Source organism: Thunnus maccoyii, chromosome 3 (assembly GCF_910596095.1).
Source record: "Thunnus maccoyii chromosome 3, fThuMac1.1, whole genome shotgun sequence".
NCBI lineage: Eukaryota > Metazoa > Chordata > Actinopteri > Scombriformes > Scombridae > Thunnus > Thunnus maccoyii.
This window is the reverse complement of record NC_056535.1, coordinates 15,095,268-15,122,195: the sequence shown is the minus strand read 5'-3', so window position 1 is coordinate 15,122,195 and position 26,928 is coordinate 15,095,268. Positions and strand designations below refer to the sequence as shown.

The 26,928-nt window shown below is 37.1% G+C and overlaps 1 protein-coding gene across 17 annotated transcripts; it reads right to left on the bottom strand.

The window, feature by feature from the left end:
* Window positions 1-1,879: 1,879 nt before the first annotated feature.
* On the bottom strand, window positions 1,880-26,454 carry znf740a (zinc finger protein 740a). 17 transcript variants are annotated; one of them, XM_042407438.1, is made up of 22 exons: window positions 26,440-26,454; window positions 24,821-25,161; window positions 21,623-21,791; window positions 21,244-21,426; window positions 20,535-20,651; window positions 19,706-19,826; window positions 19,371-19,454; window positions 17,229-17,312; window positions 15,757-15,840; window positions 15,150-15,233; window positions 14,639-14,722; window positions 13,816-13,899; window positions 13,043-13,126; window positions 11,186-11,269; window positions 10,725-10,808; window positions 10,256-10,339; window positions 9,751-9,834; window positions 8,631-8,714; window positions 8,088-8,171; window positions 6,113-6,196; window positions 5,564-5,682; window positions 1,880-5,389 (listed from the first exon to the last, which is right to left on the bottom strand). In XM_042407438.1, exons 3-22 carry the CDS (start codon window positions 21,665-21,667, stop codon window positions 5,216-5,218), a joined length of 1,935 nt encoding a protein of 644 aa, XP_042263372.1. In that variant the 5' UTR covers window positions 21,668-21,791; window positions 24,821-25,161; window positions 26,440-26,454; the 3' UTR covers window positions 1,880-5,215. The 17 variants fall into 17 exon arrangements, with proteins under 17 accessions (XP_042263372.1, XP_042263378.1, XP_042263379.1 ...); XM_042407444.1 differs by lacking the exon at window positions 6,113-6,196 and having other exon boundaries at window positions 20,505-20,651; XM_042407445.1 differs by lacking the exon at window positions 15,150-15,233 and having other exon boundaries at window positions 20,505-20,651.
* Window positions 26,455-26,928: the final 474 nt, after the last annotated feature.

Here is a 26,928-nt window from a genome sequence, read left to right as displayed (position 1 = left end):
TACCTGCCCTCTATACAATGTGTATCCAGTTGTCTCCGAGTTCCTATTAAGTGAAGTGCAACCAGTCCTCCTATGATGGGGTGATAACTTTGAACCCAACTTTGTAACACTTTATTTTACAGGTTCTTTAATTTTATATTAATTTCCTTGAAATGTTCTGTGTAATTTGCAGGTATTTAACAGTTAACTTTTGGGACATTTTAAAGAAAGGGTGATGCATTGTACTATTTAAATTATAAGAAACACTGAAAAAGGTGTTGTATTCTACCCATTCATTATATTTGGGTTCATATGTAGTTGTTAACTTGTGAAAATCCTTAATAAATTAGATTCTTAACAATTGTTTAACAGATATACTTTTATTGTGTAGTTTTATGTGACAAACTACATACTAGTATATTAGATTCTTTTTTTAAAACTTGATAATGAGTGCATTTCCTATATAATACCAAATTACATAACAATTTCAAAGAAATGTCATAAGAATTAACAGTTACACATCAGCTACTTTTAGGAAATTATTGTAAAACATTCCTGAAAATAATGGATCTATACAAACACTGAAAAGTATTTTTTTTCTCTCTTAAAGAATTGTTAAGAACGTAATTCATTAAGATTTTTTGCAAATGAACAACTGCATATGAACACGAACATGACTGAGTACAAACACTTTTTCGTTTTTCTTATCATTTGTACCAAATTGCACCGCCCTCTCTGTAAAATGTCCTATAAATAAACCGTTACATTTATGCAAATTTCCAGGAAACTTGTATAAAATGAACAGACCTGTAAGATAAAGTGTTGCCCACAACTTTATTTAGGATCATGTACTTTGTAATATGAACTTAAATGATGCAGGTCTTTAAACTAGTATTTGACAAAGGGCCCCTCTACAAGACATTAAGATTGACCCAATAGTGCAGGACTCACTTTAGTTCATATCATATGTTGGAGATGTAAATTCCTTAACATTTTTTTTTATTAATTTGGTGAATCAATCAAACTACCAATCAATCAACCAATTGACATGCAGTGAACCTGGGGCTTTTGGGGCCTGTGGGGTCCTGGGGTATTTCTTACTTGGCTGGGAATCCAGCATTGAGCATCTTCTACAAGCTGTCACTGAGCAGCTCGTTGGGTGTGTTGTAACATCTATGGCCATTCAGATGATGATTATGATCCACCTATATCCCTCTGTGAGTCCACAAACACCCTGATGCTGGAGGAAGTTATACTTTTCATCCATCAAATGTGTTATCCTGTTATATATGGAACAGCACTGTTGTGTAATGTAAAAAAGGGAACATCAGCTCTGTGGAGTTTGCATGTTCTCTCTGTGTCTATGTGGATTCTCTTGAGGTGATCTGACTTCCTCCCACAGACCAGAAACATGCAGGTTAGGTTAATTGGTGACTCTAAATTGCCTGTAGGTGTGAGTGTGAATGGTTGTCTGTCTCTATACTATATGTTATAATTGAGCCCTGTGATTGACTGGCGAGCTCTCCAGGGTGTACCCCATCTCTCGCCCAATGTCAGCTGAGATTGACTCCAGCTCTCCTGTCACCCTCTAGAGGATAAACTGTAAAGAAAATGGATGGATGGAACATTAGCTTAGCTGGTTAGCATCGATTTAAAAATGGAAGTCCACTTATCTGTGAATGGTTCATGTGTCTAAAATATACAAGGGACATTAGATTTGTTTTAAACTGGAATAGCACTAGTACAGTGAATAACTTGTACTATAAAACTAGCTGATAATAGTACCAAAACCTATACAAATGAGACATGACAGTCATTTTCACTTTATCATGCTGTTCTCTGCATTTTACCTGTGTGAAATAAAAAACATCAATTAAGTCACCCAGTAAACATACAATAGTCCTTTACAAATTCTTTTATTTCAGCATAATAGTAAGAAGCCTCTCCTCTGATTTTCATACAGTTGAAACTAATTGGATCACAAGGGTACATATTAGTTAGCCCATTTTACAATAATCATTGTAACATTTTTTAGGAAGTTATTCTTATGCACTCATTTTCCTACACAAAATAATCAATATCAAGATCCTATTTTAACTGAGGACCATAACTCTGCATGCAAGACTAATAAAGAAAACAACTAATCTGTGATAGCTACTGTTATGCTGTTGTTCATCTAATACCATTATCAATATAATTTACTACAAATACCAGGGACTTTGTATAAGAAAGAAAACATTTTCTTGTGGTACTACTGCCTCTAATGTCAAAATTACCGAACATACTGGGCTCTCAACTGTACTGATCCAAATTGTTCTGTCCGCCTTCTCTGTCAGTTTGAGGAGAAATAGGCTTTGTCTAGTACAGTCTGAAGGAAAAAAAAAAAATCCATCTTTTTTTCTTCCTTTCACTCCAGTGTTTACAATTTTATCAGAATAAAAAAAGGTCCTTGAAACAATCATCAAAAATGCGATGAGAAATTCTCAGACAAATAAATCATTTGATCTGTCTGAAAAAAAGAAAAAAAAATTAAAAATTAAACCTCAATCTTATAAACAAATGATCTGAGGCTCAAGGATTCTATTGCATTTTAACAATGAGATCGATAATACTAAAAACAATAAATGACAAAAAGGTATTAACAAGTGACGTCCACTATATACTGTATTGCCCTTTAGCCATTTTTAGTTATGTGCTCGTGCCAGCAGTTTCCCTTCCGCAGATTTTGGAATAGTGTTTCCAGAGCAAATTCATACATTTCTCAAACTTGTCCCTTTGCTGCCACTGAGTTTTCTTATGTTCTACCAAGTCACTTAAAACTGAATCCCATCTCTGTGCGCACTTTAACTGTCTGAATACCAAGGGATCATTTAAAGGAAGCTTCCCATTAATACTGGTAAAATATCACTTAACTCAGCAATCTGAACATGAACATCCTACAAATGAGAGACACTCTGGGATTTCACACATTTCCACATTCAGTCTAAGGCTGATGTGAACCTTTAAATAAAAAAAAATAAAAAAAAACAACAAAAACCCATCTTTCTGATCCAAATGAGACTGTTGTCCCCCAAAACCACCACTGATGGTGTCAGTCATATGCACCTACATAGCTGTGGCATCAAATGGTTGTCTTAATATGTACATGTGTTTGGCCTTGCAGACTAAACCTCCCAACATCACTGACATTTCTCAGTTAAACATTATGGATAGGCAAATTGCTCGCTCACCAGTCACAGAAAGGATCAAGTTTGAGAAATTATTCCACGGGCAGCAAGGAGGCCACGATTAACCGGCTCTCTGCTGCCTGACAGTCAAAAGACTTTTCCCACAGTACGATCAGAGTTCATCATAGGTAAAAGAAATTGTTCGTTACAATATTGTTTAGTACTACAATGATTATTTGTGTATCCGCACTTACTTAAGGCTAAACCCAATGACATGACAGACATCCATTATACACACCAACCACATAATATTTGGATAAAAAAGGCAATTGTTAGTGTGTTGCAGAGTCAAGCGAGTGTTGAGTCTGCTGTGGCCTGCGACCGGCCAAAGCACTGCAGTGGGAAACAATTCAGCACTACCGACTTCTTACGAGGACCGTCAAACTCCCAGGGGCTCCTTAAGGATTATATATTGTGTTACACCGTTATCAGTAACAATGACCCAAAATATTCATCATCATCATCATCAAAATACCACCTCTTTTGACAGGAGAAAACATTAGTCTGAAACAGTCAACATTCTGTAACCATGACAGCTTTGAGGGAAAGAAATACCATGATGATGAAAAGCTGTCTCGTCTTAGTAAATACATCTGATCCACAATAATAATAACAGTTGAGAAAAAAGGCAAAAAAAAAAAGAAAGAAAGAAATAAACACACTAAGGCCACAAGATTTTGTATACCCCCACTGATCTCACCATGTGAGAAATCTGTACAAACATAATGGGACTTCAAGTGGCCAACCTGCACTATTTTAGACCAAGATCTATGGACAGAGCTGGAAAGAGAGAGAGAGAGAGAGTTGTCTGCTGTAGTACTGGAGATCACCGTATAACACACTGTATATATACAGCTGCACTTACAATAGCAGGGACTCTAGCGGAGGACTTGCTCAGGCTGTCATCCTGTGCCATTTCCTGAGTGATCATCAGCATGTCACACATACGACACAGAACACGAGATACACAGGTGATACTCCTGTGACCCGACCCCTTCGTGTCTGACACAGAACTAGTCAGCTGCAGGCTTCTCTCTGATCATCCACTTATTGGAAGTCCTGGTTTACAATTATGTAGCACTGTTTGATATTACTTTTTTTTTTTTTTTTTTTAATAAACACACTCAGTTACTCAGGATTCCACTTAAACAGTGGCAACAAATTGAACCCGATTCTAATTTTTGCTTTCTTTTTGGCCCATTTTGTGGATTAAAAAAATTACCTCTCAAAGCCCCATAGTAAAACAATAATAAACATTTTGAATTATTTACACAGAGTAAGCATTAAAACTGAACCTCCTGTGCTGTTAAAGTCAGAAAACTCCTCTTGTTCAAATTATATTTAGACCAGACGCAGCTTACCAATAAAGAGTGAAATGTCTGGATTACTGACTACAAGTCATTATCATGGGAAAGTCCACCACAGGCCTAATGTCAGGTTGGTGCCTCCATGGTAAACATTATTTTAGCTGCAATGGCAAACAAGATCTGGTCCAAATGAGATATCAAGAGTGGTTTCCTTGCTTTACCTGAAAGGAAAGTTCAGTTTTATTTATTTTGACCTAAGTGGCAATGCTTCTGAGACAAAATGGGCCAAATAAGAGGCTCAAATGCTTTTCCTCACCACTGCATCCCATTTTGTTGCCAAGATGTCAGGATAAACAATACCCACTGCCCTTCCCGAGTACCACCAAATGCAGATATATTTGAACAACAATAAAAACTTTTTTTTTTTTGCAAAAAAATCAAACAGATTAAGTACAAAACCACTGGACCACTGTTCATCACAGAAAAGTCTCGTCTTTAAAAAAAAAAGGTGGGGGGGGGAACACAGTAAGAAGTCAACAAAACGAAAACACAAATGTCCCTCTGTCATTAGTAATCCCAAGACTGGAGCTGCAAGATCAGTCTGTGTTAGAGTGTGGTGCCACTCAGCACAGAGCTGAGAAGAAGAAACCCTGTGGCTTGTCCCGTCTCTGGCGGTGTTGTGGATGTAGGTAAGGTGGAATGTCAGACCGCCAGCCGACCTGGAGGGGGATGCATGGGACTCCAGGTTGGGGGTGCGGGCGGGGGTTCTTGGGGATATGGGCGCGGTTCGCAGCATGGCTGGTTCTCTACTTTCGCTACGCTGCGACCCTGGCACAACCGCCGATGCCGCAAGAGCCGGTCTGTCCGTGAAAAGTTCTTTTAAAGACACAAATTGGACACAGTTAATAACTTATCTGGGGGGGGGGATCTGTTTAAATAGTTTAAAAAAAACAACAGTAGTAAGTGTTATGAAGATTGAATTTAAACAATGAATGAACACCTTAAGTTTCACATTAAGGTCACTTTGCTTTGTTCAAACTTCGTACATACCTGCTGGCACCGTTCACACTGGTATGGCTTCTCCCCACTATGGACACGCTTGTGTCTCTCAAGGTGGTAGCGCTGGATAAACCTCATATCACACATGTCACAAGCAAATGGCTTCTCTCCTAAAAAAGCACACAAATACACAGTCAATGCATCAATTTTAGCCATTTGTACCAATAAACAGTGTGTAATTTTTACTTACTACTCTTTCTTTGAGGACTACATTTCCAACACTTACAAAAAGTTGGAAAAAAAAACTGCCCTATTAGTACATTTTTAACTATTTCCAATGGTAGTTTCAGCATCTGAATATTGATATTCTAAAAGGCCTCGTCATCAACTCATTATGTGTAGATCAGAGTGGAATTTCTCATTTTCATGGCCCAGATCTACGCAACATAGTGGCCCCAAAAACTGGGGGTATTTTTTTGAGGCTGGTTCAACATCCCATCAAATGACTTGACAATCCAAACTCGAGTTTGTTGTGACCCCGATGTGTTGAAAGCGCCAGAGCCTTTCTCATTGGTAAGGGTACGGTAAAGGAACGCATACCCGTATGAGTGAGGCTGTGTCTCTCCAGGTGGTTACGCTGAATAAACCTCATGTCACACATGGAACAAGCATACGGCTTCACCCCTACACACACAGAGCAATATATTAGCCCTACCTGCCACAAGTGCAAGAAATACATCTTTCAAGCTCAAGCTAGCACTAGGACTAAAATACTGGCAGAAATAATAACTAATACATTCTATGTATGTAATGTGCATTTCTTTTGTCAGAAAATAATATTGAAATATTCAGACATGCAACTAAGTCAATAAGTTAAACTGAGAATATAGCTGAGTCAGGTTTTTATAACAATATGGAGCTAAATATGTCTAGTTTCAAAGCAAAAAAACAAAAACAAAAAACACGTGTCAGATTATCATTTAATCACTGTATGTTTTGTCTGAACAAACATCAGTAACATTGTTACTTAACACTGCAACAAGACTGTTGCATCCTCTCACCTTTGGTGGTAATGGTTACATTATGCCTACATTTACACTGCAAAAACAGTAAAATAGTCAATGGTAATTGTGACATTTCTTTCAAACAAGGCTTTGAGTTTGAGTTTGGACGAACTTTCACTGGTTATTTAGTTTTCTACTAACTTTTTTTTCTCTAAAATGCTGTAAAATAATGATACTATATGAGACTTTCATTATTATGCAATTGAATGCCATAAAAAATGCAAAGTGCAGGGAGGGGGGTTATTGTAGAATTTGATGTTGTTTGGAAGTTCTGTGTTCAGTCAAAACAGTTCAACGGTCCACTCAGACTAAAGGCCAATTCATACTTTCAACGGTCGCGAGGGTTCGCATTAGTCCGTGTGATGTAAATGTCGTCATCTGCCTGTGTCCGCACGGCCTAACATTGGTCTGACTATACGCATAGCAAATACATCAACTGCACATGTGCTGGAAAAGCAAACGGGAATACCTGTCTTGTCTACTGTATGTATGTACTGTATTCCTAGTCTCATTGAGCGGATGCTTTTCTTTTTTTGACATTTTCTTGTTGTTCAGCAAAATAAAGGAACTCCTCCGCAGCATTCAGACTGAAAACAGCCCTGTGTAAAACAATTCAAGGGGCCGTGTTGGTGCAGGCGTGTTCTTTAAAGTGCTGGTAAGACAATGAAATATGATCCAGTAAGTCCGGTTGGAGTAACAGATTATTGCATTAGCAGAAAAACACTGAACCGCGGTTAGTAATACTCACAACTCCAGGAAGTTGTCATGGTGAAACCCTGTTTACTAGCAGGCACATATGTTACCTGTAAAGTATGAATGGAACTGTGTGCGCATCTGCAAGACCACAGCTGTCCGTGGACGCAAAAAGCATGAATTGGCCACAAATGACTGTTTTGAGCTTTAAGTAGGGTCAGGTTTCAAGAACCCACGCGCATAAAAAATGTATAGGAACTGTGGATTTGTTTAGATTCATGCTTTTCAATTCAGCTTGTCGGATTTCAGAAAGCGAGGTTTAGAGCAATAGGACTTCCATGTGGATTACAAAACACAATTGATTTTTTACCTTTTAACCAAAAAAAAGATAAATAAAAAAAAAAATCACAAAATCATTTATGCGCTCGAAAGGCGGTTGTTCACTGTGAATGTGTTTTTGATAATTTTCTCATTTTTTTGCTTAAACTGTGCCAAGAAATGATTAAGATTCATAATCCGAATTGGAGCTAAAAAAGTTAATTATTAAACCCTGACTAAAAGGCAACATACTGAATCCTGCAACTCCACATTATAACACATAAACTGCCCTCCAGTATTACTGGTATACAGTAAAAATGAACTTAAAAGGCTGTAAACTAAAAAACTACAGGAACTTCTGTCCTGCAAGTCTGCTCAACAACAAACTGCATCTAACCAAACAGATCCAGTCTTAATTAATCTTTAAAATTCATCTTTGCACAATAAAGAGTAAATGGTGATCTATGAAATGTGAGAAGGGCAGGTGCACGGACCCATACCCGTATGAGTGAGGCTGTGTCTCGCCAGGTGGTAGCGCTGAACAAACCTCATGTCACACATGGTGCAAGCAAAAGGTTTCACACCTAAACGCAGAGCATCAATACATTATTTTCAGGACTTTCATATTTTTGTTTCACAATCCATCAATCAATTATGTACTTTTTACATCTACGGTATTTACAATTGATGGGTTGTTAACCACTTTTCATTTTCTCTCTAAAAGAATGCAGTTGTCATGCTCAATTTTTGTTGTTTTTTTTAAAAATCCAAATCCAATGAAGAATACATCAAACTGTGTTGACCAATTTTCAGATCCACAACTAAACACATGACATGAGCTGATGATGTCACAGTCCTGTATTTTACATTTAAAGACTTGCTTTAATGTTGCATTTACACATATTATGCAGGATAAACATCAGAAAAGACGTAATGCTAGTTACTTTTAGAGAATAGTAATGACTGCCTTAAACCCTGCATCTCTAACATATTGTAAGTACAGTCTGATGTCAGTGACATGGGTAAGGTGGGCGGACGCATACCCATATGAGTGAGGCTGTGTCTTGCCAGGTGGTAGCGCTGAAAAAACCTCTTGTCACACATGGTGCAAGCATAAGGTTTCACACCTAAATGCAAAGTAGCAATATTACATTACTGTACCTCAGTTTCCATTCTTTATGAGTACATCCCTAAGCTATTGGTTATTAACCACACATTTGCCAATTCATGCAAAAAAAAAACAAAAACTTGTATTTCAAATATTTTCTTTGTAATGCCTTTATCCATTTTGCAATATCAAAACAGAAGAGTGATTTACAGTTATCCTGCTCAACTGATAATACTAACTAGGAAATCATGTTTACTTCATATTGACGTTTCCCCTAAATATATCAGGCATAGTCGCCAGTTCATGCAATAACAAAATAAAAAGATACACTGTCTAAAAATATCCCTTTTGTAACTGTTATAGTTACTAACAGACAAAAAAACCAAAAAGATAATCTGAGATTATGCTGATCAACTGACCATTAATATCACAGAGTAATAATTATGATGAAGAGTGACCATTACAGTGAGGGAATACTAAACAACTTTATTATGTACCTAGTGTCAATAGTTTGAGTATGATTTACATTATGTTATTGATTAACAAAGTATTGAGCTTTATCTGTTTTTTTTATGAATGACATGAAGACAAAATACATGTTTATGTACCTGTGGATTTTACCACTAGTGATTATGTTATTATTATTATTAATAAAGGGAGCCATTTATTTAATGAAAAGTTATCCTTATGAACTGCAGAGATTAAAAGTGCACTAATTATAGAGTTTTAAAATCACAGGATGAGACCAAATGCATCTGTATTGCTGTTTTTTTTTCAGTGTTTTTTTTAGTTAAACGTCATTAAAAAAAAGGTGCTAAATGTTCTAGAGGGCATCAAATATTATAAGCAAACTGCCTTAAACTCCTTATTGTAAATGTTACAGAGACATTATGGAATAGTAATTATTTTACTTAAACGTTTTACACAAATAAACTAAATTGGCTCTCTCAAGACATCTGTGTTGAAACGGTCTTTGCTGCTGATCTTAGCACAATAAGAGACTATATGATGATGACCTACAAATATGTGAGAAGGGCAGGTGCACTGACGCATACCCGTATGAGTGAGGCTGTGTCTCGCCAGGTGGTAACGCTGAACAAACCTCATGTCACACATGGTACAAGCAAAAGGTTTCACACCTAAACGCAGAGCATTATGGTATTATTTTCAGTCTTTTTTTGTGTTCACAATCCATCAATAAGCAATATAGTTCAAACATTTGTTCAGAATTGATGGGTTGTTAACCACTTGTTTTTTTTTATTGTTTTGGAATTTCCTTTTAAGACATGAATGCTTGTTTTTTTAAGGTTGTTATTTTCCAAATCAAATAATACATCAAACTGTTTTAACCAATTCTCAAATCCACAACTAAACACATCACATGAGCTGATGATGTTGCAGTCCTGAATTTCTTTACATATAGACCTGCTTTAATGTTGCATGTACACAAATAATACAGGATAGGCTTGATAACTGCCTAACATGATAATGACCCTGTATCTGATACAATGTAAGTACAGTCTGATCTCAGTGACATGGGTAAGGTGGGCGGACGCATACCCATATGAGTGAGGCTGTGTCTTGCCAGGTGGTAGCGCTGAAAAAACCTCTTGTCACACATGGTGCAAGCATAAGGTTTCACACCTAAATGCAAAGTAGCAATATTATATCACTTTGCCTCACTTTCCAATTTTGTTTAGGAAAGAAAAAAAAAAATCTCAGCTATTGGTTATTAACCACACATTTACCAATTCATGCAAAAACAAAACTTTTGTTTCAGATATTTCCTTCGTAATGACTTTATCCATTTCGCAGTGTTGTGGTTACCAACAAATATAAAAAAAAACAACAAAAGAATGATTCACGGTTATGCTGCTCAACTCATAATACAGACGAGGAAAACCAAAACTTCATATTGACATTTCCCTTAAATATAAAAAAAAGGCATGTCTGAAGTGAACTAACAAGATTAAATGTGCACACTGATTTCTAACACTGAATGTAATGGGCTCGGTGCACGGACCCATACCCGTATGAGTGAGGCTGTGTCTCGCCAGGTGGTAACGCTGAAAAAACTTCATGTCACACATGGTGCAAGCAAAAGGTTTCACACCTAAACGCAGAGCATCAAGAGCGTTATTTTTGTGTCTCTGCCACAAAAGAAAAAAAAATAGATATATATATACTCCTACTTCATAACTGAAGAATACTAATCTGGGCTAAATTGATATCTGTGGTTAATAACCAATGTCATACCCTAACATTACAATATGATTTAATAAGAAGCTTGTTTCAAATTACAAAATTCTCAGAGGGTCTTTAAAATCCACTTAAAACAACACATGAGCTGATGATGTCATCTAATGGCTATCACACTTAAAATCATCCATCAGAATTGTGTAATGAATACAGATATTTAGCACTAGATCAAGCATACAGATGTTGCAGCACCCTAATCTTTTGACTGGGTTAAGATTGGCAGACGCATACCCATATGAGTGAGGCTGTGTCTCGCCAGGTGGTAGCGCTGAAAAAACCTCTTGTCACACATGGTGCAAGCGTACGGCTTCACCCCTATACACACAAAGTACCAACTTTAGCATAAAAAAAAAAAAACTCAACTGCCAAAAATGATCGACGTTAAACTTTACTAATTGCTTAGTAAAGTTTGGTTGCACTTATCAGCGCTTTGTTTGCCTTCAAAATACATCTGCTATTCCAATTGGAGATTCACATCTGAATGAAGCTAAACTCTAATTACTAGACATCTATGGCCAATGTTCAAATTGGAAATTGACGGACAATGAAAACATCCCGAGTTGAAAGCAAAACGTATCTTCAAACCTAAAAACTTACCAAAATGAGCAGACAATTGAGCCAAAATTGAGGTCCTTAATGGACACATTCAAACTAGCACAAGTTTCTCACACTATGCAAATACAAGTTTGTGTTTGCAGAATTTCTACATACAGATTTTCTGAACATGAATTTTTGTCACGCTGATCGCAGAGGTTAGACAATTTTAGGCAGTTGGTAAACAACTATACACAATATATTAAAATGTTGACATTTGTTTGCAGATAAATTCTTATTTATAGTAGCTGAAAATATTATGGAAAGCATCTTAGAAAGCCTAGCTTGTATAAAAGTTCAAAATATAACATGATCTCTGCTGATTCAAATTTAAAAGCTGTACTAAAAAGACCTATGCTTACACAAAGCCTGTTCTTAACAATGTCAGTCGATGCAACTAAACAATTCATGAAAGAGGATTATATTTATTTCCTCACCATTACTTTGAATGTGAAATGACAATGACTGAGTTGTGTGGACAGTCAGCTCTACAGTTAGACATTCACATCAGCTGAGACCCAATATAGGCCGCATCACCAACACATTAATTCAGAATTTGATAATAACTTCCATAGCTGTTCCATAATGAACAGAAAGCCTTGAACTGATCTACTGTAGGCAGCCGCATGCGTGCAGCTGCTTCACAGCAAACGCCTTCATTGACGAAGTTTTTAAATTTCTTGCATTTTTTAAATTCTATGTGATAAGCTTTGGAGCTGACGCTGTGCAACCTCACACACACAGCTTTTATGTTGAATTATAACGTGATATTCCTGGACAGGGGAATGATCTGTTCTACTAAGTTTGACTTGGATCACAGCAATAGTTTTTCATATATATCATAAAAGAGAAAAGAAATCTTAATGTATAGTTATGTCTGAGTCTGCGAGCTACAGACACCAGCAGTTTTGGAATTTAGCCATTTAATATATGTATTTCATATATTTGAGAATCATTTGCATTTGATTTTTGGAAATATGTTAGCAAAAGAATTAGGATTTATATTTCTGCAGCAATGTGCATTACAAAAGTCAACCAATATTTCATGGTTTTATTATTTTAGAAGCACATTTCTTCCATATATGCAGCTACTGGACTGAAGTAGAATTTCTTTTTGAAGCTGAGCTAATTCAAATACGCAAAAAAAGTCTGATAAGAAAACTTGTCAGAATTATGTTTTTGTTTTGCAGACATCTAAAAGCTAAAACATTTAGTTTAAAGGTAAACACATAAATAAAACTACAAACCAAAACAAGCTGTTGGCATCTTTGCTTCAAATTCATTATGTCATTTCATATGCAAAGTATGAGGGGAAGTATCATTATGCAAGTTATTATGAAGCTCCCTGTAGATGCTACATGAAACATTATCTCTTGTCAATATAGTGACAGAAAGCAATACAAACTCGAGTTTGAAGCAGCCATGTAAACATTAATGTGGGGCGCATGCATGACCACAGTCAAAGAGAGAAATGGTCAAATAATGAGGACGTACCCGTATGAGTAAGACTGTGTCTCTCCAGTTGGTAACGTTGTATAAACCTCATGTCACACATGGTACAAGCATACGGCTTCACCCCTAAACAGAGCACAAGAAAGTTAGGTGTATTTCAACACTGATGAAGTTCATGAACACCACGATTTAAATAAAAACATAATGAAATGCTTTCAGGTTGTTTATAATAGCATGCTTTATTACAGACAGAAACACAAAAGAGTTTAAGGACCTGCAGACATCAATAGTTAAAGTGCATCATTAATTAAGGGGAAAGAATGCGCTGACAGAATGCAGTTTGGATCAGATTTAGTAATATTCAGTCATCCTGCAAACTGTTGGTGATAAAAACCCCATTTCAGGTTCATGCTGAAGCTTTTTAAGTTACACTACATTCAAGATGCACTGTTTCTTGAGAAATGTAGCCTCTTTTTCTTCACATTTTAGACTATTGATGCCTGCATTTAAACCCTTTTTGGTGTAATGTGCGTTCATTCAATATGTAATATAGTACTGAACAATACACATGCAATAGTACCATTACAGTGTTAATCACAAAACAAGGTAATTGACAGGAAGAGTCACTTTTTCAGTGGACAGTTTTCCAACAAAGCCTAAAAATTATATTAAACATGTTTTATTTAGAAGGGGGAATTTATCATCAATGGCATATGTTGAATATAGAGGGACTTATCAATAAAAAAAAAGATCATGAATAGGTTGTTTATAGAAAAGGTTTTATAGTGAAAGGGGAACAATTAATTCAAGCATACCAGTATGAGTGAGGCTGTGTCTTGCCAAATGGTAACGCTGGAAGAACCTCATGTCACACATGGAGCAAGCGTATGGCTTCACCCCTAAACGCATACAGTACCAAACTTTAGAAAAGTGTTCTCATGAACTATGTACACAGCATATGTCATTTTACATAAACTAGTCAGTGTTATGTCATTATAAAACCCCTTATATTTTCATGCCTTACTAGTAGGGCTGGGCGATATGGACAAAACCAAATATCACGACATTTTTGACCAAATACCTCAATATTGGTATTGTAACAGTATTGTAGGGATGACTATTGGTGCTTTCACAAAATATTTACACAATGAGTATTTTGATAAATAATCATCAGTAATGTGGATATAATGACTAAGTGGGTAACAAGGCAAATAATAGAACAGCTAGAACAGTCTGGTAAGTTCAGAAAATTACATCATTTTACTGTAATGCAGCCTTTAAAACCAGGAAAAGACAACACTTATGCTATATCATGATATTACGACAAAATCTAAGACGATATCGATATAATATCGATATATTGCCCAGCCCTACTTACTAGTCTCTATACATAAATACATAAAATGTGTCATGTCAAGCCTTTAAACAATTAGCAGATGCAATGAAACAAATGACACCAGAAAATAAAATAGAAACTACTAGTACTTTAACTTTAAACTTACATAATCCAACACATGGATTAAGTATTACACATTTATCTTGATGTCAAAATACATCCATAAGTAGGCAGTGCTTATACACCAAATCTCTACAATCCCTGGTAGTGTCAGTTGAGAGGGATTTAAGTAAAACTTATACCCGTATGGGTGAGAGTGTGTCTTGCCAGGTGGTATCTCTGGAAAAATCTCATGTCACACATGGAGCAAGCATATGGCTTCACCCCTGCACACACAGAGCAAAATATTTTGTAAAAACAACACAATGAACTGAACAGGACACACTCACTTATATCATGTATCCAGACATGCCAAAAGAGGTGGCACCAGTATGATGTCACACTAAATGCATTAAGCTATCATTTTGACTGTCAACATACGTTAAGAAGGGACCTCAATGAAAACATTACAAAGGCTGAAAAAGTCTTCAGACCCAAGTCAAGGTAAAATAACCTAATGGAGGCAATCTGGGAAATGCTGGCTAAACATAGTACCATAAAGGGTTAAGACAAAAACAGAAAGGCACTCCTCCATTGTGCCCCAACAATTATTCATATGTTAAAAGCCAGACTCATTCTACAAACAAGGAAAATTTAAACTCCACTAAACCGGGTATTTGGGCTCTCAAGTAACAAAGAAGGGTGAACCCGTACCCGTGTGAGTGAGGCTGTGTCTTGCCAAGTGGTAGCGTTGGAAAAATCTCATGTCACACATGGAGCAAGCGTATGGCTTCACCCCTACACACATAAAAAGTATGTAAACATTAGCTAGAAACAGAAAAGAAAATACGTTTCAACACATAACCATCAACTCTTCCCTTACAACAGCTCTTCTTATGCTTCTACACGTAATCCCATGAGCTTGAGAAACAAATGCTTGTTTTGCAGTACACGATTATGTGTATTGTGACCACGACTGGGTCATTTCAGTCACATTAAAAAATGTATCTTGTAAAATCAAGACCAACTAAAGAGATAATTGCGCAGAACGAAGTAGAGCATTCAGCAGGGGAAAAGCTGAAGTTATGTAAATTTTGGTTTCCCGTTATATAAGCATGTATTCACATCAAGAGTTTAATATTTTACTGTACTAACACATGTCTGGATACATCTTAATGTTTGCTAATATGTCAAGTCTACATATTTGAAGCTGGTTGCCAATTTAGATACCTCAAACCTCTGTTTATACAGCTATGAGTTCAAAGTTAAGGCACTTCTAATAAAACCACAACCTAATGAACCAGGGTAAGCAGACGCATACCAGTATGAGTGAGGCTGTGTCTTGCCAGATGGTAACGTTGGAAGAACCTCATGTCACACATGGAGCAAGCGTACGGCTTCACCCCTACATACACAAATATCAACATATTAGCTAAGACGTTGCTTTAGCATCAAAGGGAAGCATCATTCACAGTCATTAAATCACTAGGACCTGGCAGACAGTTCACATTCCAATCAAAGCTTCATGCGAAGGTGTTTGTTTTTACTTCTAATTGGTAAAAGTGTCTTCTGTTATGGGGAGCATTCGTTTTCAAATATTCTGGAATACATCATGAAACAAAAACAGCAACAGGATACAAGCCAAGCATGTTGAAAACAAGACATACAAGTCAGCAGCAAGAGAGCAAAGAAACGTCTGAGACGGTGATCACACGGGCCAGCTGAAGCAAACACATTAGCACGCTTCTCCACCGTTTATTTGATGGATGTCATCATTTTTTAGCATATTGGTTGCAGCTTACTGTTAAATTGAACTTGGGTAAACTTCTATGCAACACACTCATTCAATTTATGGTGGCATGCAACTGTGCGTTGCTTTCAAGCTCTCCAAAGTGATGATCTGTCTCAGAATTTAAAAGCTTCCAATCCATTCGCCGCCATAGGCTTACAGAAGAAACATCTGTAAAAGCAGCTGTGCAACTTCTTAAATTAAAAAGCCAGACAATTACAGAGTTGTGCAGCCATTAATCTGCATGTAAAATAGGTGTGGACATCAAAGGACTATTCCCATAATATACCATGGCCTTAGGGAATCAGCTACGACTATGACTAGATCAGACAGGAGGGAATTAACACAAACTGGTGTTAAAACTTGAAATAATTAGCCAGTTATTTCTATTTATTTCTATTAAAGTCATGCACAATCAGGTTTTACAAACACCAAAGTTAGCAGGTCTCCTACAAAATTACATTATTTTGCCCTTATATGGTGACCAATCTCCCCCATCTCTTAACCGTGGCTGTATAACACTTCCTTGAAAAAAATCCTACTAAAGGTCCCCAACCACCACGTAAATCCATTATTAATAGGATATTTCGATTAATACATGAAAGGATAAGCAAAATGTGCAGGACTTATGTACACAGTGTATGATAGCTGGCAGTTGGCTTTAACTCTTAAGCTCTGCTTGTATGTTGAAGCAGAAGTAACAGTGTGATTGGAAAATAAAATACAAAAAAGGAAAAATAAGTGTAAATTTTGTTGAGTAGCAATGGTACAAGAGGGATAATACACTTTGAGGTGTCCACAAGAGTAATTCCAAATCAACTCCTGAAGGACTTGTTTGTGCATGCATGTTCGCTTGTGTGCTGTTGTATGAGAGGTCTTACTGTAAATGGTTTTTTTTGTTGTTCTTCTCTGGCCTCTTTTTAAGAGAAATCCTGATCTCAATGAGACAACCTGATCAAATAAAGTTTCTTAACCTGACCTGGGTACGGTAAATGGACGCATACCCGTATGAGTGAGTCTGTGTCTCTCCAGGTGGTAACGCTGGAAAAACCTCATGTCACACATGGAACAAGCGTACGGCTTCACCCCTACACACACAGAGCATAAAATTATTAGCTATTCAGTCTATCAGATAAGTTGAATTAGAGACAAAAATATATATTTATATATATTTTAAAAATGTACTATGTGAAAAACAGACAGAACAGATGCAGTGTGGCCACAAAGAGCAACTGCTTACTTAAGCTACTGGGATATCAGAATTAAAAAAAGTATACACGTACACATATGTATAAATAAAAAGAGCTGGGTAAAATTGGTCAACATTACTATTGATGCGTTTCTTTTTGTGAATACTGAAAGCAGTAGTCACTTAGAAAAACTATTAGGTTAGAGGTTGACTTACCCACAGTGCATACTTCTTAAACAATGAAAAACAAAGAAGTTTATGTGAAAAGGTGCAACGCAAATATGGACACTATGGAAATGTTTTTCGATAAGGACCTTATATCCATTTTATATAAACATAGTCCTTTGATGTCCATGCAGTTATTTTCCACTGATAAATTAATAATTACATACAAAATGATTCAAAAAAAGAAATCTCATGTTTTGTGCGGCCTGTACATTGAGGCTTTCAAATACATACACTGGGGTCCAAAAGTTTTGAGTCCTTTTCAAGTCCACTATCAAGAATTCTTGCTTACAGAACTGTTTGTTTTCATCATCAAGAAAATCTTATTTTAAACCAGCTGTTTCCTGGATACATTACTTAGTGCTGACACAGATTAATAGCTTATGATCCTTAGAAATACAACAGAAAATTACATTTTGTAAGGTTTTTCTTACTGCAGTCACACCATACCTTTCATGCATATTTTAACACAAGGATTCTCTTTAAAACAAAGTGAGAACTGTTTTCCAGAGAAAACCACATGTTGACAAAATGAATATGGTCACTCATGTGTCACTACTGCTTGTGTTTAAACTTTGGGTTTCAATTTACGCATATTTTCTGTTGAGGAGCCGCCAAAAATTGAGGAGCCAAATAACGTGATGCCAAAATATTCTCTGATGTAGTAATCAGTATCCCATCTAACTGTAGCAAAACTGAAGTTCTGAAGGACTGGCAGGCTACAAACATTTCTCAGAGGTCAAATCCAAACCAAGATCAGGCAGACTTTAAAACATTGAATCTTGGAGAGTGAAAAAGCATGGCTACTCTGACATCTACAAGTTATGAGGTTCAAATCTGTTGCACTTCTGACTGCACCCATCATCATATTTGGTGGTCAGGTGTTGTCTGTTGTACTTGCAACCACAACCAGATGTGATACAGCGTTAAACTATAGTGCACAGTGATGAAGCGTACTGCACACGGTGTGCAGAGAGCAATGCACCAACTTCTACATGGCAGCACACGCAGGATCAGCCTGGTTGTTGTTAGTCTTAAAAGCAGTCACACTATGTGAAGACAAGTGTATCAAGCTTACATCTTTACAGGACCCAACAGCATTTGCACCAACAACACAAATCTAAATGAACAAAAAAAAACCTCCTATTTCACTTATCAATACAATCAATTTAAGAACAAAACAAGTCAAAACAATGGTCCAAGAACAGGCATGAGCTAAACAATCTCAACAACACAGCTGAAGACAGAAAGAAAGCTGTTTTTACAAATTCATCAGAGTTTGAATTTGCAATAAGAAGGTTGATGACAGTCACTAGAGAGGCTAATCACTCCCTTCACAGTCACCAGAACTCAACCTCATTGAACAGAGATCATTAAGAAAAGGAGGACTGTGACTTCAACATCTTTGGGATCTTCTTAAATAGCTGAAATAATGTGGTATATGGTAATCACACATGGTAAAACAAGAGTTTTTAATAGTGGACTTGGGACTACTGGACCGCACTGTATTATATCGCCTTCAGTAACTTTTTCTTGGTGTTGGGGGACCAATATTTATAAAGACAAATACTGTGCTTTATATTTTGGGCTGAACAGATTTTGGGGGGTGGCTTTGTTGGAAATTACTGTCCACAGACAAAATGAACCCTAAGCATCTGTCCATTGATTCAAGTGTCAAGACTACAGAGGTAGTCAGATTTATGTAATATGGGTACGGTTAGAGGACGCATACCCGTGTGAATGAGGCTGTGTCTCTCCAGGTGGTAACGCTGAATAAACCTCATGTCACATACGGCACAAGCATACGGCTTCTCCCCTAAACCGAAGAGCACCAGTTTTAGTTCAAGTCCCCACAGATACCACCAATTAGCTGTGAGGCAAAAGCTATTACCAAACAAGATTTTTAAGCAGGCCATTGCAAAACCTTACAGTTGCTGCACACTCCTAAATTCCATCCAACTCAAGCTTTCAGAGCCTCCTTCAACAAATGATTTATGTAATCAGGCATTAAAAGCTGTTTTTTTTGGCTTTACTGTGAACTTCGGTTATTCCAAGCGTGACCCATACCTGTATGAATGAGGATATGTCTCTTCAGGTGGTATCCACTCCTAAATGCGCCGTAACAGTGATCACAAATAAAATTTTTCTGCACTTTGGATGATGGACCATTTTCATCTCCACCTGTGCCCTAAGGTGGACAGTAAAGAATAAGCGTTCAACATTTGTTCAAATAACACCTTAATGGTGTACCAGTGACATAGACTAAGAAACCAGTGAACTGTACCACTAAAACAATGGCACAATCTGTCACACATACCCACCCACAATGGCTCTGAATTGAATAAAAGTAAATAATTCCTCTTAAATTTCAGTAAATGCAAAGTATTTGATTTCTATTACACCAAATCCAACAGTTTCATGTATATTTTCAATTGTTTATAATGTGTAAAACCAAATTATCTTGGGTATGTAAATGCAGGGTATAACAGTTTGTTTTTTTACTGAATGTAATTAACATTTGAATTGAGAAATACCCCACAATCCCTTACTATGGCCTAATGCCCTCATGTTACTGCTCCCCTGTATGCACACAACTGCAGTTATTGTGCTCCGCTCTGCTTTGCTCTGCTCCCCTCCCCCTCTTTCCTCTCTAGAGATCCTCCACCCCCTCCACATCTTCCCTGAGCTCCTCCCCCCACCCCCACACAAACAAAATGTGCAGACATGAAAGCTCCAAGTGAGGCACACTTAAATAAAGTTAAATGCTTTTACAGAAACATGTGCAAGCTGCTAAAGACACATTTTCTGTAAAGCAGAAAAGGACCATGCACAGACCATTCCCCATTTAGCAACCACAGCCACTGACCTTCCCTCCCCTTCCCTCTTGATCTCTCACTTTACAGGGCGTTACTGATTTCCTGTTCTTTTTTTTCTGCTGCATGTCCTCGTTGGCCCTCATCTCCTTCTCGTCCAGCAGGCGGGGAGCTTGGAATTCACCTTCCTTCCGGATAAGCTTAAGAGCAAGACAAAAAAAGACAAGTATTTCAGATTAGATTCCTCTAAAAAATAAAAATAAAATATCTGAGCGAGATATGTCTAAAACAAAGCGATAAATGTAAACCTCTCTTAAGTAATTTTTTTGCCACTGCACTTTGATACCAAAGCCAGTGTTTAATAGTGGGTTTGTAGATTTTGTGTCTTGGTTTTAGTAAAATCAGCATATAATTTAAAACAATTGGGACAGTTTCTGATCACTGAAGAGGGAAAGGTTTTGACCACCTGAAACAAATCTATTTTTTAATTTTAAAAAAATATAACTGTTGTTTGTGGCGGTGTAAGAACAATGCTCCTGAAACTGTAACTATATGATCTAATGTAAAACCTGGTAGTGATTATGTCAACATGTTTTCAATGTCAATTATGAGGTGAACTCATTATCCAATTCCAAGTTAAAACGCCACAAAAACAAGAAGCGGAGGGTTGTGTTGTCCTTCCGCTATCAAATTTTCAATTTCGTAAAAGACAAAGGGTTTACACCTTTGACAATATTGAAACATATAAAAACAGACAAATTTCCATTCCATATTTCCCAAGGGGGTCCTAACCAGAGGTGGACAGCTCATTCCAGACGGGAGGATCATATGGCTCTGGGGAGCACGGTCAGGTCCCTCTCTCTGCTGTGGTCCATGGCCAAGTGGAGCCATCATTTTTTTGGGTGGAGCGGCCATGGAGCTGGCCTGCATCAGGGCCATACTGGAGAGGACAGCCTCGCAGCCAAGCAGACCCGCCTGGGAAGATAGAACATTTAAATTTAAGAATAATTAACTAACGACAACGTACTTCTAAAACAAATAGGCTGGAATTTGAAATGATTTGCATCTAAGACATGGCAATTGCCAAGCTAGTCATCAACGACAACATCCTGAGTGACACAAGACTCCAAATAAAGTTATTTGTAACCACTTTGGTGTTCTTAAAACAAACCCATTTCATATGGTCGCGGACTGAGCTGCTGGGCAGATGTGACATTGCTGTGGTAACGGTGTATGTGAGCGCAGGGACAGGGGTGGGGACAAGGTCATCCAGAGATCCGTCAGTCAGGATGGTCGGGCTGGTGGGAAGCCACACCCACCTCACTCATCTAGCATTAAAACTGAGGAAGAGGAGGATGTGGATGAAACAGACAAACATTAAATTACATCAGCATCAATGGCTGCCTTTAATGGCACATATTCCATTAACTCCAGTTAGTTGTTGTTTTTCCACATCACAAAATATGAAACTCACATGCATTTTGTTCATAGATATGTCAGTATACTCACCATAATAACAACTGACCATAAAGTTGACTGACTATGGATAACACTCATTCATACTGTACATCTATCTTGAAGCTTAGCACGGTTTTTCTCTTTTGGGATTACCATAGTTCACTAAGACAGCAATTAATGGACTTCCACTATTATTATTCTTTCTTCTGCATAATCCCTATACATAAAACCTAAACATCAAGGTACCAGTATGAGTGCAATTCATACTAAGGCCAGGCAACACACACTAATCAAAATCAAATAAAAATCACAGTGACTTTAGGATCTTCTTCCAATATACATATAATCACATTATCTTGTTAGATGGAAAATCTTCCGTTAACTGTCTAGTTTATCAGGAGATTTTAACTGTTAATCACAGTGGACTGCAGATAAATTTGAAGTCAACTTGTCTCGTCATTATCAAGGGTTCAAATATCATACCAAGAGAAATCTGAATACATAATCGTTTAGTCAGACTTCCTTGCTGTATTGTCCGCTGTTGTATATATTATACATGTATAATGCTTTGTGCATAACCATTGAAGTAGATGGAAGCACAAACTAAATTCTGCAGAACTCAATAAGTGGAATTGAAAAGCATTTAAAAAAAAAAATCTGGAAACAATTAGAATTTAAGAAAACCAAACCCAAACCATTAAAGGGTATTTTTACCAGGTCTACATGTAGTAAGTTTAAATAACAACTCTTTTAGTGCTTGCATTGCAGTAGGCTAAGCCCATTCATACTCCATATGAGAAACTTTGCCAATAGTGTTTTGCATAAGTGTTTTGTATGACTAGAGGGAAACAAGTTGAAACGTGAAGATAAAGAAGAAATTGCATAGAAAATTAGCAAAAGTGAGTTTCAAAATATCCACTAATATAACTGCAGCTCTGTTAAAAACAGAACAAATTCAACACATATACATACAATACATAACACAGACAAGAACTGTATTCAAAGCCTGACATGTTTTCTTTATGTAAACTTAATACTGACCGGTCAGTCAGAACAAAAACTCAAAATACAGTAGACACTGGTATGCATGCTGCTGTCTATTATTCAAATGTCTAGAATGGTTTTCATTGTATTAAATTACAAGTTATTAAGGTTGAGGTTTAAGTGGGACAAAAACACATTTAGCTATGATAACATTTAGGTTGTAATAATAATAATAAAACAGCTTTGGCAAATCATCAGCTTTCCACTTTCAGAGTACGAGAATACCGGAAAATATAACAAAGTGTGAAAATTAAGCAATATGGAGGGAGCAGTTATATGTTAAGGAAGTCTCTTTCTTATGTTTTCATGGATGCTGAAGAAAAGCCCTCCTTTCTGGTAAGTTACAAATGATTACTGCGTTCACATTGTGCTGCTCAACTTTAGAAGCAAAACTTTTAGAAAAGGTTAAATTTCCTATTTCTTACTCTTATGCTAAACCTGTTGAAAATGTAAGTAGAATATCTCTGAGTGAGAGATGCAATTATACAGTTACTGTTAAAGGTTAATGCAAAAGCTAACAGGGCTGCAACTAACAATTATTTTCATTATTGACTAATCTGTTATTTTCTTGATTAATTGATTAGTCGTTTGGTCCAAAAAATGTTAGAAAATGTGGGAAAAATGTCAATCACAGTTTCCCAAAGCTAAATCCTCAAATTATCCACAACCCAGATATTCAGTTTATTGTAGTAGAAGATGAAAGAAACCAGAAAATATTTAAATTTAGGAAGCTGGAATCAAGATTTTGGACATTTTCTTTAGAAAATGGCACCAAGAGATTGATCGATTATCAAAATAGTTGGCGATTAATTTAATATCTTGACAATTAATCGACTAATTGTTGCAGCTCTAAAGGCTAACATTTAATATTTCGACTGTAGATTATACATGCATTATGTACATATTGTGTAACAATGCAGACGGGCTCTTGACCTGGACCCTTTATAATCTGGTACATTAAAACGTAACGTTACGTTTGGCCTTTTGACCGGTTTGTTGGGTTATTACGAGGAGGCCGTTAATATGCTGAAAGAAACATTGCTCAATTTTGAGAAGCACTGTCGATGCAAAAACCAAGGTGGTTTTTCCATTATTTACGTCCGTTTGGGCATCGTTTGTTATGTTCCCCTCACTATGGTACAGGTTAACTGCTTTTATACCACCATAAAAGTTAACGGTGACCAGATGGAGGCAGAAATAAACGCTTAAAGTGGTTTCGCCATTAGCGTTGGTTAGCTGGCTAACACTGCTAGGAAAACGCTAACGCTGGCTAACGCAAATTACAAGACTACAAGGCTTTTTTTATTGGATGTCGTCGATATAGTTACCAGCAGAAGAAAAGTCACTACACTAACACGATGTTGTTTGGAAGATAAATATTTAATTTCTCAGCGTTGAATGGGCTGGCCTTCGCACTACCACCCCAACCTAACGTTAGTTTTGCTGATGTTGAACAAGCTAACAGCAGCTAGCAGCTAGCTGCTCGCTGGCGCCCACCGTAATGTTAAAAATTGGAACATTTTTTCACTCCACTTGGTCATTGGTTTGAAACAGTAGACACATGAAACTCTCAATAATGAGCAATGGACACATGAATCTTTTCACTGTGATAACCATGTGAACACACAAAAGCTGAAGTCGTTCAAGACGAGATTGAGCGATAAAGACATTCGTGATGGCCGTCGTTGCGAGAGCCTCCCCCCTCCCGTTAGCCAGCTAGCAGTGGCTAACATTGACGCTGTAATATCAAGTAAATCCTTCTGCAGCCTTGCGTGCATTTTAAGAAAAACGACATAGCAAACCACTGAGTGCACCATCAAAATCCACCAAGCATCGAAAGAAGAAATGAAAAGATATGTGTATCTACCTTTCAGCTTCACTCGCCCGACGTTTTCGAGACCGTCTAGTTTACAAACACAGGAAACGCCACAGGATGTAACCCACTCCCCCACACAGCAGCACAGCCTCCTCCAGCGAAGAAAAAAGGCTCATCTTCTTCAACTAGCTCACGGTGCACACACAGTTCTACCTGAAAGAGCACACTAAACCTACTTTTTATCCATTTTTTTTATTTCATGGTGGACATCTGAGGCGTACTCTGCGTTATATCGATATGTGTGTTGTTATGATGGAGGTGGCCTCTTCTCAGTTTGCAGCAGATTCAGGCGACGACTGAAGAGACGCAGATGAAGAAGGAAGGAGTGAACACTGAAAATGACAGAAAGCAGACATACAGTGGTTTATACAGTGGCTCAAACCGCTCCCCCACCCCCTTTGCCCTGTTTTATTTCCTCTAATGCCCATCTGGTCCAAATCAATAACAATTCTCTTCATTATTATTAAATCACTGGTGTTATTATTACCGTCGCCCCATCTTCTATTCAATTAATTAATATTATGAGATTGCTGCTCCTACCAAGCTCCCGTTTAACGGGGAATGACGTAATCGTCAATAGTCAGCATTGATTTCTTCTAGTGAGTTTTACTCTGCAGTTTGCACAGTTCCCTTTAGTGCTTTATGGTTGCATGGTCGGTTTGCATGTTTACTTGAAACTAAAATGACAGGCTTTCTTAATCAGTTGTCATTAATCAGGTATTTTGTTTGTTTTTTCAGTGTTAAAACTGCTCACTGTTGACTTGGCCTTGTGAAATGTATTACATTTAGGGAATTATTTATTTGTGTGACTACTGATTGCTTATATAATGTCTTTAGTAGTCAGCTCTTTTATGGAAACATAACATTGATATGGTGTAACTCAAATCCTTAAAGTCCCCCCTCCCTCCACTAAAAAATGTGTTTTTCTTCTTGTTCCTACAGTTGGATGTTTGAGCTTCACTGTGCAGAATGATGTATGTGCAGAGTTTGGCACTAGAAGGCTGTTTTCACATTCATCTGCTGAGGAAGGAGAGTGCTTATTGAAAAACATCACACCTATTTCGGAGCAGTCCTGGTGCAGTATGCAACATACACAAGTGTGAGGTGGAAACTTGAAGCCTCCAGTGAACAAACACTGAGAACTGACTTTACAGTGAAGTAGGAGACATCTTGTGTCTAGCAGTTAAACTTCTGAAATGAAATATATTTTCATATTTATAGACTGGAATTTTTAATGAGGGAGAATGAGTAGATGTCATTTCAAGGATTTTAATGTGGTAATTATACTTTTTTTGTGTGGAAAAGCCATGTCAGACACACATTTTTGTCCCAAGCAGAGTATTTTTTATATGTCTTAATACATGTCTGGAGGGGATTTTTAAAGCCCCCCTCCACTCAAAATGTGCTTAACTTATTGTTACTTCGCTGGACTTCACTGTGATATGTGTGTAAAGTTTAACACTAAAAGGCTGTGTTCACATTAATCTGCTGAAGGCAGCAAGTTTCACTGTGCTTACCTAATAAATCAGAGTTTAACATGTGACCATACCAGCAGAATTTGTGTCATCACTACAAGTTTGGAGCCAATAGTGGTCCAGTATGCAACTTACGCAAGTGAAACTTGAAGCCTCCAGCTAACATACAGCAAGGATGGACTTTTCAGTGAATTAGGAGACATCTTGCATCCAGCAGTAAAACCTTTGAAAATAAAAATATTGGTGATATTCACAGATTATTCATTTTTCAGTGGTGGAGGAGAAGTAGATGTAAGTGTAAGAATTTCTAAGAAGGTAATTTAACTTTTTTTTATGAAAAAATAAGTAAATTCAGATTATGGGTTCAATACTCTCTTATGATACCTTATATAATACTGTGAGCGTTTCAACAAAGGGACATCCCATTGGTTTAAATAGTGGGAGCACTGTTGCTAGGCGACTGACAACAAAACATTTGCTTCACAGTTGCCTTGTGAATGATTTTGTTTTTCCCATTAACATCATTGTTAGGGAAAAATAAATAATAGACAAAAAATAATTGAGTATAATTGTTAATTAAATGTACTTAAAACAATCTGTTCCTTTGACCTAGGGACAGTGTTC

What these genes read in the sequence shown, in the direction of transcription:
- znf740a (XM_042407437.1), bottom strand. Translation starts at nt 21,667, where the DNA reads ATGTCACATCTGCCCAGCAGCTCAGTCCGCGACCATATGAAATGG. An exon ending in AAGAGGGAAGGGGAGGGAAG is followed by an intron (nt 19,827 to 20,504) that starts GTCAGTGGCTGT and finishes TGTCCACCTTAG; the next exon opens with GGCACAGGTGGAGATGAAAA. An exon ending in ACACAGCCTCACTCATATGG is followed by an intron (nt 8,172 to 8,630) that starts GTATGCGTCCGC and finishes CTCTGCGTTTAG; the next exon opens with GTGTGAAACCTTTTGCTTGC.